Here is a 16456-nt window from a genome sequence, read left to right as displayed (position 1 = left end):
TTAGTGATGTTGCCATTTTACATTTTTGTTTTTGTTGTTATTGTTGTTGTCGTCATTGTTGTTGTTATCTAAGCTGTTGATGTTGCCACTTGCATGTTTGTTGCACTTTTCCCAAATTGAAGCATATCGCCAACCATTCCAATAGCTGTACTGATAATGATTGCACTCCAGATCACGTGGACGTTGATGACGTCTGCAATGATGACGATCACCATCATGGCTCTGTGACGTCATCAAATGGCTTGCTGTTTCACTTTTTGACTTTTTTGTTTGTCGGCTGCTTTTAACGTCACCAGCGTGAACATGGAATATTTGAGAATTTTTAATGGGAGTTTGTTGATTGTGCTGTTGTTTGTGTTGTTGTTGTTGTTAGTGTTGGTTTTGTTGTTTTTATTGCAATATATTTAATTTGTATCTCAAGTGCTTGAGTAGTTAACAAATAACATGACTAAAATAACAATTGTTTCAAACTTAAATAAAAATAATATTCTTAATTTTAAAAATTTTCCTTAAATGTCTATGGAAGATCATATACATTTCAATACTTACATTACTTATTTTATGATTATAATTTAATTTTTCAATGGGATGAACAAGTGGAGGAACGAGATCATTGTTCATTCGTTCGTTCAATTTGTTCGTCCAATAACTGTTCAGTCCATCGGTGGAGAAAGAAAGTTTGTATTGGTGGATGAACGTTTGAAGGAATTGACAAGTAAATGAATGAAAGTGTGTGTGAGGAAATAATAAAATTTTTATTAAATCGTAAAATGAACACCTGGTTACATGTTCTTTTGTGTCCTCAAACGCCGTTGAACATTCCCGCTTCTTTATCTTTCCGCTGGTGACGCCATTCAAAGCAACTTTCTCAAACATTTCATCTAAAAAATTTTTCTCAATTGCATCTTTAGTTAACTAATTGAAAATATTGAATGTTAAAAGAATATTATGGAGTATGTAAAATAAAAAATCATTGAATAATTAATGACGAGTTAAACCGAAGGAACACCTTTTTTACATTAAATCACATTAAAACATGTTTACAAATTAGGCTTGAGCAGAATTTTACAAATATTTACACCAGCATACATTAACGCAAAAAATATACAAACTCACATACAAGCACACACAAACGCATGTGCTTATTTAAAATATTTGAAGATATTTTCAAACACACACCAAAAACACAAACACACACGCTATAGAGATATACTTCACGCATTTCAATTTAGCAACGCAATAACGAGACGATGACAATTCAAAAATGAACACATACACAACATTTTAACAGCAATAATAATAAAGACGTAATAATAAAATCAATTATAAATATTATTAATTATTATTATTGATATAATTATTGTTATATTCTATATTATTATAACAATATTGTCTTGATGATAACCGAAAATATTTTAATCTTAAATCTTCGCCGTGAAAACATTCAACAATTCGGACCATAAACAAATACTAACAACTGAAATAATTAAAAAACCATAAAAAATAATAATAATATTATTATTATTATTATTATCATTTATAGTTATCATTATTATTTTCGTTGTTCTTTTGGTTGTCGTTATTTACGACTAGAAGTAATAAATTAAATTTTAATTTTCACACTCATAAATGTCGCTATATTTTATGGTGGGTTCTTTGAGGTATCATTTTTGTTGTAATTATAACTTTTCTTATTTTTCTTATTATTACTGTGTTATTATTATTATTGTTGTTGTTTTGTTATTAGCATTGTTTTCTTCAAAGAGATATTCCCGCCATAAATAACATATATATTTACGAGTGTGATGTTTCTTGAAATTTACAGGTAAAAATTAAAATAACTTCCCACGCTTGCGATACGCATTGCTTTTGTTTAGGAGTCTTGTAGTTTTGCAAAATAAAAATGGCCTTCTGCTTTGTGTCTGTGTAGTTGTTTTGCTTCCACGTGATCATCACGTGGTCGTCACGTGGTCAATGCGTAGATTTTAACGCCGGTATATCATCAAACGTAATGTGCCACATTAGGCTGCTTTGTGTTAGGATTGTGTTACATGTGTTTGATTTTGTTTCATTTTGTTGCTATTAGTAGATGGCATTAATTAACGACGCTGTTCAAACATTATTGTATTCGCAGGCCAGAATTCTTCTTGCAGGTGACTGCCTCAAGATACATATATAATAGAAGTGCATTGGATTGTATTTAGCGTTCTGCTGTTTGATTAGTTTACCTTATTGCTGGTTTTGTGAAAAATTTTGCGTTACAATTTGACAACAACAACAATGACAACAACAACAATACATTAACAACAATAACATCTAAAACATAAACAACAACACAAGTAACAACAACAACACTAACAACAACAACAACAATAACAACAACAACACTAACAACAACAACACTAACAACAACAACAACACCAACAATACAAGCAACAACAACACAAGCAACATCACACAACCTCCCAGTGGCACTATTAACCTTCAGCTCCACCACTCAACTACATTCATTCAAAGAACTTTTAAGATTATTTCGCCTACCATAAAGACGTTATTGGTCCGTGATTACTATGTTACTTCGCTACTCCATCATTTCAGTACTATGTTATTTAATCATTTGGGTATTTTACTATTTCAGTAATTATTCGCTTTCGTACTCAGTCGGTTGGGTACTTGTTCATTTGAATATTGTTTTGCTTTAGTAATGAATCATTTGTTTCTATTATAACTTTTGTTATCTTATCATTTTGTTACTTTTGTTACCTTATCATTTTGTTACTTAGCTACCATTCCCACACCAGTAACAAAGCAGTACTTAATCACAAATTCTTTTTCATAATGGAAAGAGAGGTACCAAAAAAGCTGACTTCAGTGTACGAAAGTATGCATAAGCAGTCAAAAATTTAACCTCAAGAAAATAACAAATCATCAACATTTTTTTTATTTAAAAATGTAAAGAAATGTTTAATCAACCCAAATATCGTTTGTTTGAAGGTATTTGAATGTATTTTTTAACAAAGATGTTTACTGTTTTCCGTACAAAATATATAAGTATGTGAAATTAATTAATATATCAATGAAATATTAATAGAACACCTGTCGGTTATAAACGAGTGTGCATAGTTATGTGACAGAGCTGAGTAGATTTAAGGGAAAATGTTACTCTAATTCAGCTATTGATATATACAAACGTATGTGTATGTATTCAAGTAGTTTTGTGCTAAGAAATACATAGACAGCTATATATAGACGTGTGTATGTACCAAAGTAGACATGCACTTGAGTGAAAAAGTACACATGCACTCGTTCACCATCACCCGACGGCCAGTCCATCTGTTATCTCTAATTTTTTTCACGTTCACAGGAGGCTCGTTCATGACGTCATAAAACCACGCCAGCACTCTTCTTCAACCGACCACCTCACATTTCATTCATCCAGTCATTTCTTCTTTGCCTCACTCAAACCATTTTTATTTCCAACTTTTTTTCTCTCAACTTTCTACGTCTTGAATTTAACTCAATTTATGAAACATTAATTTGAAGTTTTGCCTAATGTTCACTCTATATAATTTCAAACTATTTAACAAAACTTTAAAGTAAATGCAAAGTTTATTAAATTATATGGATTTAAATATAAATAAGTCTGCCTAGATTCTACATTTTATAAAAACAAATGTATAATTTTGCTTCACACCCTATAAACATTGTCGTCACATTACATCACATTACATTGCTGTCGCAGAGTCATGTTATCATACACACATTGCATCAATACATCAAGTCAACGCAGTTATTGTGTACCCATCACATTACATCATTGCATCATGTCATCAGATTGCATCAAATGTAATTTGATAACATCACATCACATTATATGTACACTGTTTTATAACTTCACATCCTTACATCTCATAATTAAACATAACTATACTATACCATTACACTGTATCCTATTGTCCTAGATGACATCAAATGACATCGCAACATGATGTCACGCCATATATCGTCTCATCACATCAACATGATATTTTTCATTTAAACAAGCTTTCCGTTACATTCTATCTGCTTGCGTGCAATGTCCGTTATTGTTGCTATTTATTATTATTATTATTATTTATTGCTATAATTTAGTATTTTCAAAATAATTGTTTTTATTGTTGTTTCTCGTATTTATGATAATGTTGATTCTAATTGTCATGATATAACTGAAAAATTGAAAAATTGTAATCTTTTCAAAAATCGGCTTTGGTTCAAATAACAGAGATATAATTTGTTATCACCATAAATCTCATACGGTCCTCATCTCAAAACCTCTGTGTGCGTCTCTCTCTCTCTCTCTCTCTTTCTATCTCTTTCTTTTTATCTCCTTTCTCTTTCTTTCTCTCTCTTTCTCTCTCTCTCTCTCTTTCTCTCTCTCTCTTGACCTACATTCTTCTATATCATCTTTCTGATGTCATATCTCTATCCTTATGTCATATCTCACTATACGCACATTCTTCTATTTCATATACATCGGTGAGGATTTGTGGGCTCAACCAATGTAGAGAGGTCAGGAAATAAATCATCCGAACTGAAAGAATCTTGTTTATTAATGCGTGTTTGTCAAAACATTTTCATCTAATTATCAATTGATCATCCGATGTATGTATTGTATATGTACTGCACGTACATTCATTTCTTAATTTGTGGGCAAGTACTCACACAAATTAACATATTGCTATACTTCAATTCTGAAAAAAACTCAATTTACAATGTTAAATTGCATTAATGTTTAAAATTTGCTCTACTTATCAATTCAAAACTTGGAGTTAGTCGCAATCATTTTTAGTGTTACTGGAATTACAAGGGGACGAATTCTTTATTTCATATTTTGGTTTAACCAGATGTGTATCGGGTTTCAGGGCTAAGACTCCCTAATATAAAGATTCAGGCTAGAGATAGATGTAACAAATTTGATTCATTATAGATTTTCTCCTTGATTGTAAACTTTGATATTTGAGATTCTGAATATGAAATTAAATTTTATTTTATCTTGCGATGGGTGACAATGAGGAGTGGAAAAACACAATTTATGGACTGGAAGGTTCTGCTTCAAGATTTAACATTGATACAACAAAAAAAAAGAATATAATACTAAAAAGTAATAAAATGAACTTTATTTTTATTAAAGAAATAAAAAAAATTTTTTTTTCAAGGTTCGCGTGAAGAATCCACACTTGGATTCATTAAATGAAGCCACTTATTTGCGACATGTTGCTAGATTTTTTTCTTGATCTCGTTACACAGAGATTGTTGAAAAATTTTAATTCTAAAACTATTTTTGTCAATGTTTTTTATTTATTAAAGATTTTTAATTTCAGTCTGTTAAATATATGATAATTATAGAATAATTTTCAAATTTGATAAGGCTTATATAACAAACCCTAAATGGATTTAAACAACGTAAAATATGGATTTTTTAAAAGAAAATATCGAAGAAAATCATTTATAATCTTTCGAAACGTCATTCATTTTAAAACTGGAGATACGTGAAGGAACTCTTCCAACATTATCACAAACAAGGGATTACGCTGAGGATGTCTTTCATAAACAATCCTATACATAATTAATTAATCCCATTTTCTCTGATTTAAAAAAAAAGTATGTAAGGTGGAAATATTTAAGATTTTTTTGCTGTTTCTGAAAAAATCAAATAAAATTTGACTTCATTAAACATTCAAAGAGCAGATTGTTGTTTCATCTTAAAAGCCTTCCAAAAAAATCATAGCATTTCTTGAGAATCGAAATTTTTAAACCGGATGTTTTAAAATTAATATAACAAATAAAAATTCCATTGTTATTATTATATTATAAAAAAAATGCGTTATTTTATAGATTATTATGTCAAAATTATTTTCTGAAATTTCATTTTATCATTATTATTAGGCAATTAAAAAAGTGATTATTTTGTATGTAAGTGAAATTTTTTGGGACAAAATTTTGCAGTAAGGCAGTTTAATGCAAGATTAAAAAAGCTAATATACATCAGAGTTCCATTTAAAATGATTAATTTATTAAAAACTTAATTAATAAAAATAAGACTGTGATTAATGTGGAAATTAACATTTATGCTTGCAACAAGGGTTTACTTTTTTTGAAAATAAGAGTCGTAATAAAATAATATCGTTGAATAATTGATGACATAATTTTGCAGAAATGATTTTTTTAATCTCAATGTAATCCTTCTCTCCTTCTTTTTCTTTCTTTCTCTTTTTTTCTACCTCTTTCTCTCGCTCTCTCTCTTCCTTCCTCACGTTCTCACCTCATTCATGGTGGTCTCGAGAGAGATCTGATCACGCTAAACATAACATAACGTTACGCCACACTTGAAACGATGATGATGATGACGATGATGATGATGATGATGGTGATAATGAGATGATGATGATGATGGTGATGATGATGATGATAATATGATGATAATGATGATGATGACGATGTGATGGTTATGATGTTGTTCGTAGTGGTGATCACGGTGATGGTGATTGGACGACGATAATGATGATAATTGATGATGACCAGCAAGGCTAACTAAATGCGTAAAATGGAAAAATGATGATGATGGTGGTGGAGAGGCTGAGGAAGAAGAGGATGAGGATTATGATGATGATGACGGTGACAACAATGGAACGAACTGCAGTGAATGGCAACCAAAATGATGATGATGAAAAGGAGGAATAAAATGGCGATAAAAGGACGATGATTAAAATGAGGTGATGAGGACGAAGACGATGATGATGATGATGGTAATGATGATGATGACAAAGACGATAATGACAAAGATGATGATGACGATAATAGTGACTATGATGGTGATAATGAGGATGGTGATGATGTTGAAAGTGAGGTTGCTGGTGATGGTGGAAAAGATGACATAGCTGACGCCGAAAATAATTATGAGTACAACAACGATGATGACGATGATAATCAAATTTTTGATTGTGATGGTGAGACTTACGTTGGTGATGAAGATGAAGATGATGATGAAGATGAAGATGATGATGATGAAGATGATGATGATGACGACGATAATGATGATAACGGTGACAATGATTATGATGATGATGAAGATAATGATGACGACAATAATGATGAAGATGATGATGATGACGACGATGATGAGGAAGATGATGATGATAAAGAGGACAGTGTTGTTAGTATTAAAAACAGTATGTAAGAAAAAACGCCAGAAAATAAAAAAAAATTGAATAATAATGTGATTGTGTCATGCGAGAGATGACGTCAAATGATGACATCATCTGACGTACGTTACATTGTGATGTCACGCATAGTTGGAAAAAATTTATTTGATGATATGATGTTAACAAAGTTTACAGAAAATATGTTGATGTTGATAAAAATGATGTTGATGATGATAAAAATGATGTTGATGATGATGAAACGTTGATTTTTTTTAAATTTTGGCTTGATGCCCATTAAAATGGCACAAAATGTTTGTGAGAAAAATAATTTTCTTCATTTAAAGTTTGCCTTTTCTATATTTATTTTTTAACTTCAAAGAAAAAAATTTGAAAATTTATTCAAAATATTTGCAAGCGAGGCATTTATTCCTATGCACGCAATGAATGTTGTTTGATGTATGTTTCTTCAAATTTGACAGGTCCAAATGTTCACGAAATCCACTTTGTTTCATTGCAGGCATCAATTTACTTTTTGACTGGTGCACTTGAATGAGCATTATGTATGTGTGTGTGTGAGAGAGATTGTGTTTGTGTGTTTGTAAGTGTGTGTTGGAGCGTGTCTGTGTATGTAGTGTGTGTGCGTGTGAATATATATGTTTTCGCTTAGGCTTTGTGTGAATGATGTATACAGATGTAATACGTACAAGATATATATAGCCAAGCCAACTTAACCTAATTTTTAGGCGAATTTAACAGATGTTGGCATTAACCGTTATCAAATTTGCGCTACGTCAAATGAACAAAAAATGTACAATTTTTTCATAAAATTTAAGTTTATATAGTTAAACAAAGATAAATACAATGTATATAAACAGACCGCAGTATATAAATTGTGTATGCGGTTGAAACAGGGAGTTTTTATAGTGGAATTATAGTATTAGTATCTGGTCTGCATTGTCACACCACACAATCATTCCGTCACGTGGATCAACAACAACAACGACGACGACGATGACAAACAATTAGAATTATTTTAATGTCGCAACAGCAAACATAAACGACATGCATACAAAAAAATTTGTCGTTGATGTTTTTGTTTATGTGGTCGTTGTTGTCCGAGTTAGAACAGTGGTGCCATAAGAGCAACTGTTGATATTTGTGCCATATTTCAGTAGCAGGAGGAACCTGGAATGTTCTGCAGTCAGTGCGGTGAGTTATGCATCAGTGTGGGAAACATTGGAAAATTGTCGTTGATGTTGATGTGTTTTGTTGTTGTTGTTGTTGTTGTGTGGTTGGTGGGTTATTGTTGTTGTGTTGTTTTTATTGTTAATGTTGTTGTTGTGTGGTTCGTGGGTTATTGTTGTTGTGTTGTTTTTATTGTTAATGTTGTTGATGATGTTGTTGCAAACGTCGTCGTTGCGCAAGTTGCATTATAAGTTCGGTTATACGATATTTTTACAGCTCGTCGCGCGCCCAGAACTTTTATAAACATTTTATTTATTATTTCTTTTATTATTACAATTACAAAGGTTGCTGTTGTTGTTGTTGTTTTTGTTGTTGTTGTTAATATCGATAAAATAATGATACTATTTCCCGCTTTTATCATTTTGTTTGAAGTTTCGTTCAAGTTTTAAAAGGGAAATTATTGCGGTTAACTGTACACAAAACGATGAAATAAAATAAAAAACTAAAATTTCATTTTGAATTTAAACTTCACACCACACACACACAACACACACACACAAACACAAAACTTTACATACAAAAGCAAGCACAAACTAACAGACTGACAAGAAACATTAAGAAAGCCCATAACAAGCGAAGTAAAGCAGCTAGCTCCATGCATACTTCATCAGTGGATACTGCATCCTTTACTATCGCACGTTAAGTCAGATGTCACGTGGTCTGTCTGTGACGTCATGTGACGCTTAAACATTTCCCGCAGAACATTCTAAGGAAGAGCGTTATTGAATTTTATGCGTCCGCCGTAATACGGTGACGGTGATGTTTTAGATGATGATGACGACGACAACGATGATGGCACCAAATATATTTGTTATTTTAAAAATTTAATTTTTTAAATATGCAAAGTATGATGGAAATGATGAAAAATATGTGTAAGGACGACGGTAGTTGGTGGTTTTGGTCGAGTTGAAAATGTGTTTTCTTTTTACTGTTGCTAATTTTATGACTATTTAACTTTGCGAGAGACAGAATAAAGTTTAAATCATTTTTTTATGAAAATCTCGTTGGTTTTTAATTTTTTTTACACAACAACTTTTATGTGCTACCAAAACCAGAACACACACACACACAAACGCACGCACACACAAACACACACACGCGCACGCACACACACACACAACACAGACATCGATTGCAAGTAGGTAAGTAGGTAGGTACAGTTTCAAAAACACCAGGATGATGATGTTAAGTTTCGATTCCGTCAGTTTGGAATGCTAGATTTTAAGAGCTACTGGAAATATGACACTTTGTTCTCTGAGCTAACAACTTGAAAGCAAAAAAGTTTTGTTTCAAAGTTTAACATTTTTAATTCAAATTTTAAAATTTTTTGCGTTAAAAGGTTTTGGACAAAAAAAATGTTCACTCTGTGTGGGCAAACGGATTTTTGCAACAAAATTTTTCTTAAAATTGGTTTTAACCAATTAGTTTTTGTGTTAAAAATTAGATAATTATTTTATTTAAAATTGAATTTTCTCTGAAAAATTTTTCAAAAAGCATTTGCCACGTATTTCCACGTTCCAACTCCCGTCCAAGTTATCTACCGTTACGTCCTCTTCTAACTTCTCTCTATTGAAAAAATGAAAAGTTCAGTATTCATCAATAATTCTCTTTAATAAAAGTAATCCATGATAAGTTATGTGACGCCACTGATTATAAACTCACGAAGCTAACCACAAAACTCTGACGAATAGACAGACAGGAGAGTCATCATTACGAGCGCACATCAGACAAATTCTGGAATACGAACGAAGTGGAATAAAAGTGGGGGTCACAAAAGATGATTGCTCAAATAAAAATGAAATAAACCGCTCGGAATGTTTTAAGAAGCCATGCAAATTATAATGAGAAGTCTGTCTCCTTATATGTGCAGAATCTACGTTCTACTGCATAACTCTATTTTCTTTTGTAAGTCTATTGCATCTATTTTTTCCTGCTATTCTGTTGTGATGAACTATTAATGTTTATATTCTCAATAATTGCCTCATATAAATGTAAGTACAGATTAAAACCAGTTTTTGTTATTTTGTCATTGCATATTTTTGCCTATATTTTATTTTATTTCATGTTATTATTGATGTTATTAATATGAATGATTTTCGTCCATTGCTGCCTTGCCATTAAGCCAGCCATAAAGTTAATGTCGGATGTTGTTGTTGTTGGTGATAATGTTTGTAATGATCTTAGCGTAGTTAGTGTTACTGATGATGTTACTGATGTTGTTATTGATGTTATTAATGATGTTATGGATGAAGTTATTAATGTTGTTGATACGACTGTTAGAATGGTCAATTATATGTGTTAATGGTATTGATAGTGGTGATGGTTTGGCTGGTGTTGGTAGCGTCCGATTTTGTGTAATGTTGTTTTTGTTATGTTTCTATAAATTAATGTCCATATTACGTTCAATTGTAAAGATCAGATTGTTTTTATTTTTGTTACAATTTTGATGTTATTTCCCAACATTATCATTGAAAGATGAAATAGTTATAAAATATTACAATTGTTGTATCCAATGTTAGTTTAGGAAATTATTTGTATTGATTTTGTTGTTGACATTGATGTTGTTGTGAATGTTGTTTGTTGATGTTGTTGTTGATGTTGATGATGTTGTTGTTGCTGATGTTGTTGTTGATGTTGCTGTTGTTTTTAGCGTCGAATCCCACGGAGAATGCAGGCGAAGGTTTATGTTGGTTTGGTTGTTGGAGCGTGTTCACCAGCATGTGACCGCCACTCTAATCCACTCCATCGCCTTAGGCCAGTCAGCACTGCCTCTCTCGTAATTTTTTTAATTTAAATTTTATTTCATATATCTGTTATTGTAACATTTTTTATTGCTCCATTTCATACTAGTATTTATTGTTCAATTTCATATACCGCAAAAGTAAACAACAACAGACAGACAAACAAACAACATACAAACAGCAGCAAACAAACAACAAACAAAGGAACAAAACAACAGCACTAACACGTTGCAAAAATAAAGAATAAAAACGCTTCCATCATCTTTGGTTTCATATGTCAACCCAACGGAATCACTACTAAAATACTCTGGTGTATATCGGTAAGGTAAAAGACATTTTGAATACCTTTTTAGTTATTTACAAACATTCAATCGTTTATAAAAGGAAGGAATAAAATTAAAAAATGGCCTATGAATCAAATATTCAAAAATTTTCCATTATATTTTTAGGTCTATGGCCTCAAACGAGGTGCAAAGATTATTGAACTTTGTGGAATAGTCGGTGAAGAAATATATCTTTGAGAATGAATAACTTTTGTCAAGAACTTAATGTGTGCGTGAGTATTTGTGGGTGTGTGTTTGTGTGTGTGAATGTTGTGTGAATGTGTTTGTGTGTGAGTGTGTGTTTGTATGTGTATGTATGAGTGTTTATGTGCGAACTAATTACAACATAAACGAAAATAAATAAAACCTGAAGAAATAAAAATGAATGAGTGAATGAATGAATGAATGACAGAATGGGTAAACAAGTAATTAGATGAATAAATAATTGATTGAATAAATGAATGAATAAATGAGTGAATGAGTGAATGTGCAAAAGAAATTGCCACAGCGAAAGAAGCATTAATCTTTTTGGAAGCAATAAACAAGATGGTAAGCATCGTGAGAACATTAATCAAGCAAATATTTTCTCTGTACTTCATACTACCTTATCTACCTACCTACCTTACCTACCTACCTACCTACCTAACTACCTACCTAACTACCTACCTACCTACCTACCTGCTTATTATATACCTTCAAGATGATGATGATGATGATGATAACGGTGATGATAGTGATTGGGGTGATGAGAACATAAATCAAGCAAATACTATCTCTACATTGCCTTACTTATCTTTCAACCGACATTCATGATGATGAGGGCGATATTAATGATGATGATGAACATTGTGTCGAGAATGATGATAATGATGATAATGGTAATAATGCAAGTGATGATGATGATGTGTGTGTTGATGCTTGTGATGATGATGATGATAGCAAAAAAATCGTATAAATCACGGAATTGAAGATATGACATGCGGTTTAAAATACAAAAGATACAAACTGAAATAGGATTATGATTGAAGATGGAGATAAATATAACCAAGTAGAAACCTTTTAAATTAAAAAACGCCTGTGATTCTAGATTCATTTTCCCGCTGCTTCATAGAGATGACGACGATGAAGACGACGACAATGACGATGACGAAAGGTAGAGAAAGATGATTATGTGATGATAAAGAGAGTGCTAATAATGACAATGATAAAAAAAATTGTAGTGGTAATAATAACGATGATAAGACAATGATGATGTTTGTATTGATAATGATGATGACGATTATAATAATGATAATAATGATGGATGTGTTTTAATAATGTTTTGCTGTCCGTTTAATTGGTCAGCTGGTCAATTGCAGCAGAGATGAGGGGGAGTGGAGGGAAGAACAGAGTCTTTACGAAATTTACGGACACCCTGTTACACTGATGATGATGACGACGACGACGATGATGATGATGATGATGCATGTGATGACGATGATGATGACTATGATAATTACATACATCGACAGACTAATAATCGTACAAATAAAAACAATGGAAAAACTCATGCAAACAAGTTGGGCATTTAAATGTAATTGAATCTGACATTTCACGCTCCGGTTGGCGCCTTCAAAATCATTCTGTTCTGTACAACTTTGTACAATGTCGGTGTACACTTTACACTCTGAGTACGCACACACTTGTACGCAATCACGTGTGTGTGCACGCACTATGTACAAATGTTTGTATGTTTTAAGTGCTTTAAAATGAGTCTGGTTTTACTGTATGTATGTATCTTATTGAATGATTTTGAGCAATTAGTTATATTTCTTAAGTCATGTGCCTACAGTACAAACAGGCATGCTTCAAACTGTGCTGACGATGGTGATGATCATGCAGAGGTGGACATGGGTCCATTTTTACTGACCCAACCCAACCCATCACTTAACTCAACCCATCCCAACCCAACCCGCCTGAAAATGCAACTTTTCAACCCAACCCGACCCAACCCAACCCGACCCATCTGCACGAGTCGCAATTTTACCAAACAGGCAAATTTTTACAAATGATATTTAAAAAGCAGAACTCAAAAATACAAGATCATATGTGTAATAAAACACACTGGTAAAGTAATTACACTGCAAGTGTAATAAAATAACATGAAAATTAATTAAAAATTAAATGTTACTAATATTTTCCCACAACAACGTTAGAAACATCAAACTTTCCATATTTGGCACCTAACTCAACACAGCTCTGCATCAAATTGAGAAGCCCTTTATTTTCAACAGATTTGAATGAGTGGTAACCATCAACACAGAAAAAGATCTGTCTATGCTTCAACATCATTAATTCTAGAGGAGACGGTTGAATTTTTCGTTTCAAGCATTGCGGGATTTTCAACTGTGACTTTGGCAAGACTACAGCACAATGTTTAATATGTTCTTGCTGATTTTTAGTGCCAAAGTTTTTACCTGATGAATCTTTAAACTGATATACCTTATTGCACTTAATACAAGCACAATAGTAATTCACGGGAATTTCGCTTTCATCATTTTCCTTTTTTTGAAAAACCATGTGAAATTTCTGCCAGATTTCTGATTTTAAATTTGTGGGTGCTTTTAATATATACCACCCTGTTTTTTCTGGAAAGAATAAATATTTAAATACTTAAGTATGTTCAATCAATCAATTAAATTTATCTAATGAATGGGATTTCTAAACTTCAACAGCGCCCAACTAAAATTTGAAAAATAAACCATTTCTAGGTAGAAAAAAGAAAGAAAATGAAACATGAATATCAGGTAAATAAGTAAAATGAGCAATTGAGAAAAAATTCTGATGTCTGTAAAGTGTAGCTGTAAAGACTGAAGAGATTTGAAATTATGAAAAATAACAATTAAATCTTTAAAAAAGGAATTAAAACATAAAAAATGTAAAAATGTTAATGTGAAATTTATTAGATTTTTTACTTTCGCAAACTTAGCAAATTTAAATCACACAAACCTCTCAAATGACGCTGAATTTCTTCTGATTCTGCCATACTTGTAAATAAAACTAATTTTCTCGATCGGAAAGAAGTTAACTTTTGCTCAACTCAATAATCACAAAAAGAAAGTGGAAACGATAGACCAAAGATACAATGATATTACAGCGATATAAAATACACCGATTATTAACTAGTTAAAATGTTCGTTTAAGAATAAAAAAAAATACAGAAATAAATTATTTATAATAAAATTTGAAAATTTCAACCCAACCCAACCCACACAACTTTATAAAATTTGGACCCAACCCAACCCAACCCAACCCAACCCATGGGTTAACCCAACCCATGTCCACCTCTGTGATCATGTGGTCGTCACCATCGTCACCACAGTTTGAAGAAGCACTCGTACTTACCTTACTACTCTCATATGCATTTCATAACGTAACCCTCCGATTGTACACACTTTCACACAGAAGCACACACACTCACACATTCACATACATGCACAGACGTACACACACACACACAATCATCATACGTCCACTACAGAGTACAGAGTCATTTGTACGAAATTCCGTTTTCCTCGACCACAAATACAAACGTCAGATAGCAATGATGAAAAATTGTGTCCAACTCGATCGCAAGCATTTTCCTTCCGTGCATTCATACATTCGAGCGTATACGTGCAAACATACATGCATGCATACACACGTACGCTCCTGCAAACATTCACGCATGCACACAAACATGTATGTGTACAAACATACACAGCATGAATGCCTTGAACTGACATTTGGTTTTATTACACCAAATTGCAATCTTGTACATAAACAAATTTTTGTGTGTGCTTATCAAACCTTTTATATTCATCCCCAAAATATGCTTTAAAAAGAATACAGGCTTCGAGTTTAATTTCAACTTTAATACTAATTAACATAATTTGTCATTTTTTGTGCCAAGCAGTTAACACAGTTTGTCCAGTATATCTGGTTATAGAGATGTACATGTGCACACTTGTGTACGTTGTTCACAAATAATGTACAAAGACGATGAACACTGTAATGCATAGGCGCAAAAGCAGAAACACAACTAGATGCATTCTTAGGTTGCACTTACGCATACACGCGCACACACGTGCACAAATACACACGTACAGAACATACGCATACACATGTTCGTACAAAGCATGTTTTTGCATGTTAATGTGCTGTTCGTTATTCCGATGTCAGATTGCCCTCGTACTTGCTTGGACGAGGGAAAGTACATGAAACGTACAAACAATATTGTACGCTTGTGCACTGTACACTGTTTTTGTACATAAAAATATCTATAGTTAAATAATTAGATTAATATAAAATAACAAACACACACATACATCTATATAGGTGCGCGTGTGCGTGTTTCTAACATAAAACCGCCACCAACTGCTAAACTTAATGCATGCCTTCTGATTCGTACCGCACTCCTCGTGAATGGACTTCTGAAGCAAATTTATGAATATGATTAAAGGCGAAAGTATTTAAACATTAAAACACACAGACACGTGGAGCGGATGATTTGTATGCAGAGATGCACGTGAACATGTGCATGAATCTCCCGTGTACGTTGATATGGAACCATCCATCAACATTTTCATCAGGCTGCATGTCGCATCGACGCATCTTCAAGCCATCCATCTATTTGCTCCCAGTTATTCATCAATTTGTCCGCTGTCTGCCTGCCCGCTTGCCTCATTTTTTTTTGTCTTTGTTACTGCTGTCCTGGTCTGTTTTTATTTTTTTTTTGAAGATTAGGTGCGGATTCGTTGTTTCTGCTGAGAATTAAGGCAATGATGTTTTCGTTCCGCATTCAGTTTTTGTTTGTGAAAGTTGCTGGCGTGGTGGTTGTAAGATTGGAGATTTAAACGATGCTAGATACGGTTTTATTGTTGCAGTATTTGTTGTTGCTCTAAATGACGGATGATTTCGAGTTAGATTTGGAATGTTCGGTGATATG

General features: G+C 32.5%; 2 protein-coding genes across 2 annotated transcripts in view; both read right to left on the bottom strand.

The window, feature by feature from the left end:
- HELRODRAFT_170835 (hypothetical protein) overlaps positions 1-1953 on the bottom strand; it is a gene marked incomplete at both ends in the record, with an annotated part of 4189 nt that extends 2236 nt beyond the window's left edge. The window contains 4 exons of the mRNA XM_009016661.1: positions 135-193; positions 263-345; positions 779-915; positions 1843-1953. Coding sequence (XP_009014909.1) covers positions 135-193; positions 263-345; positions 779-915; positions 1843-1953 — 390 coding nt within the window. The remainder of the gene's footprint in view (positions 1-134; positions 194-262; positions 346-778; positions 916-1842) is intronic.
- A 10869-nt stretch (positions 1954-12822) lies between these two features.
- HELRODRAFT_170834 (hypothetical protein) lies at positions 12823-14515 on the bottom strand (the record flags this gene model as incomplete). The annotated part of the gene is made up of 4 exons (XM_009016660.1): positions 12823-12912; positions 13400-13495; positions 13972-14117; positions 14479-14515. 4 exons carry the CDS (start codon positions 14513-14515, stop codon positions 12823-12825), a joined length of 369 nt encoding a protein of 122 aa, XP_009014908.1.
- Between the last annotated feature and the right edge of the window lie 1941 nt (positions 14516-16456).

This window comes from Helobdella robusta (genome assembly GCF_000326865.2).
Source record: "Helobdella robusta unplaced genomic scaffold HELROscaffold_19, whole genome shotgun sequence".
Classification (NCBI taxonomy): Eukaryota; Metazoa; Annelida; class Clitellata; order Rhynchobdellida; family Glossiphoniidae; genus Helobdella; species Helobdella robusta.
Note: the sequence above shows the minus strand (reverse complement) of the source record. Positions and strands in the feature narration are given on the sequence as shown.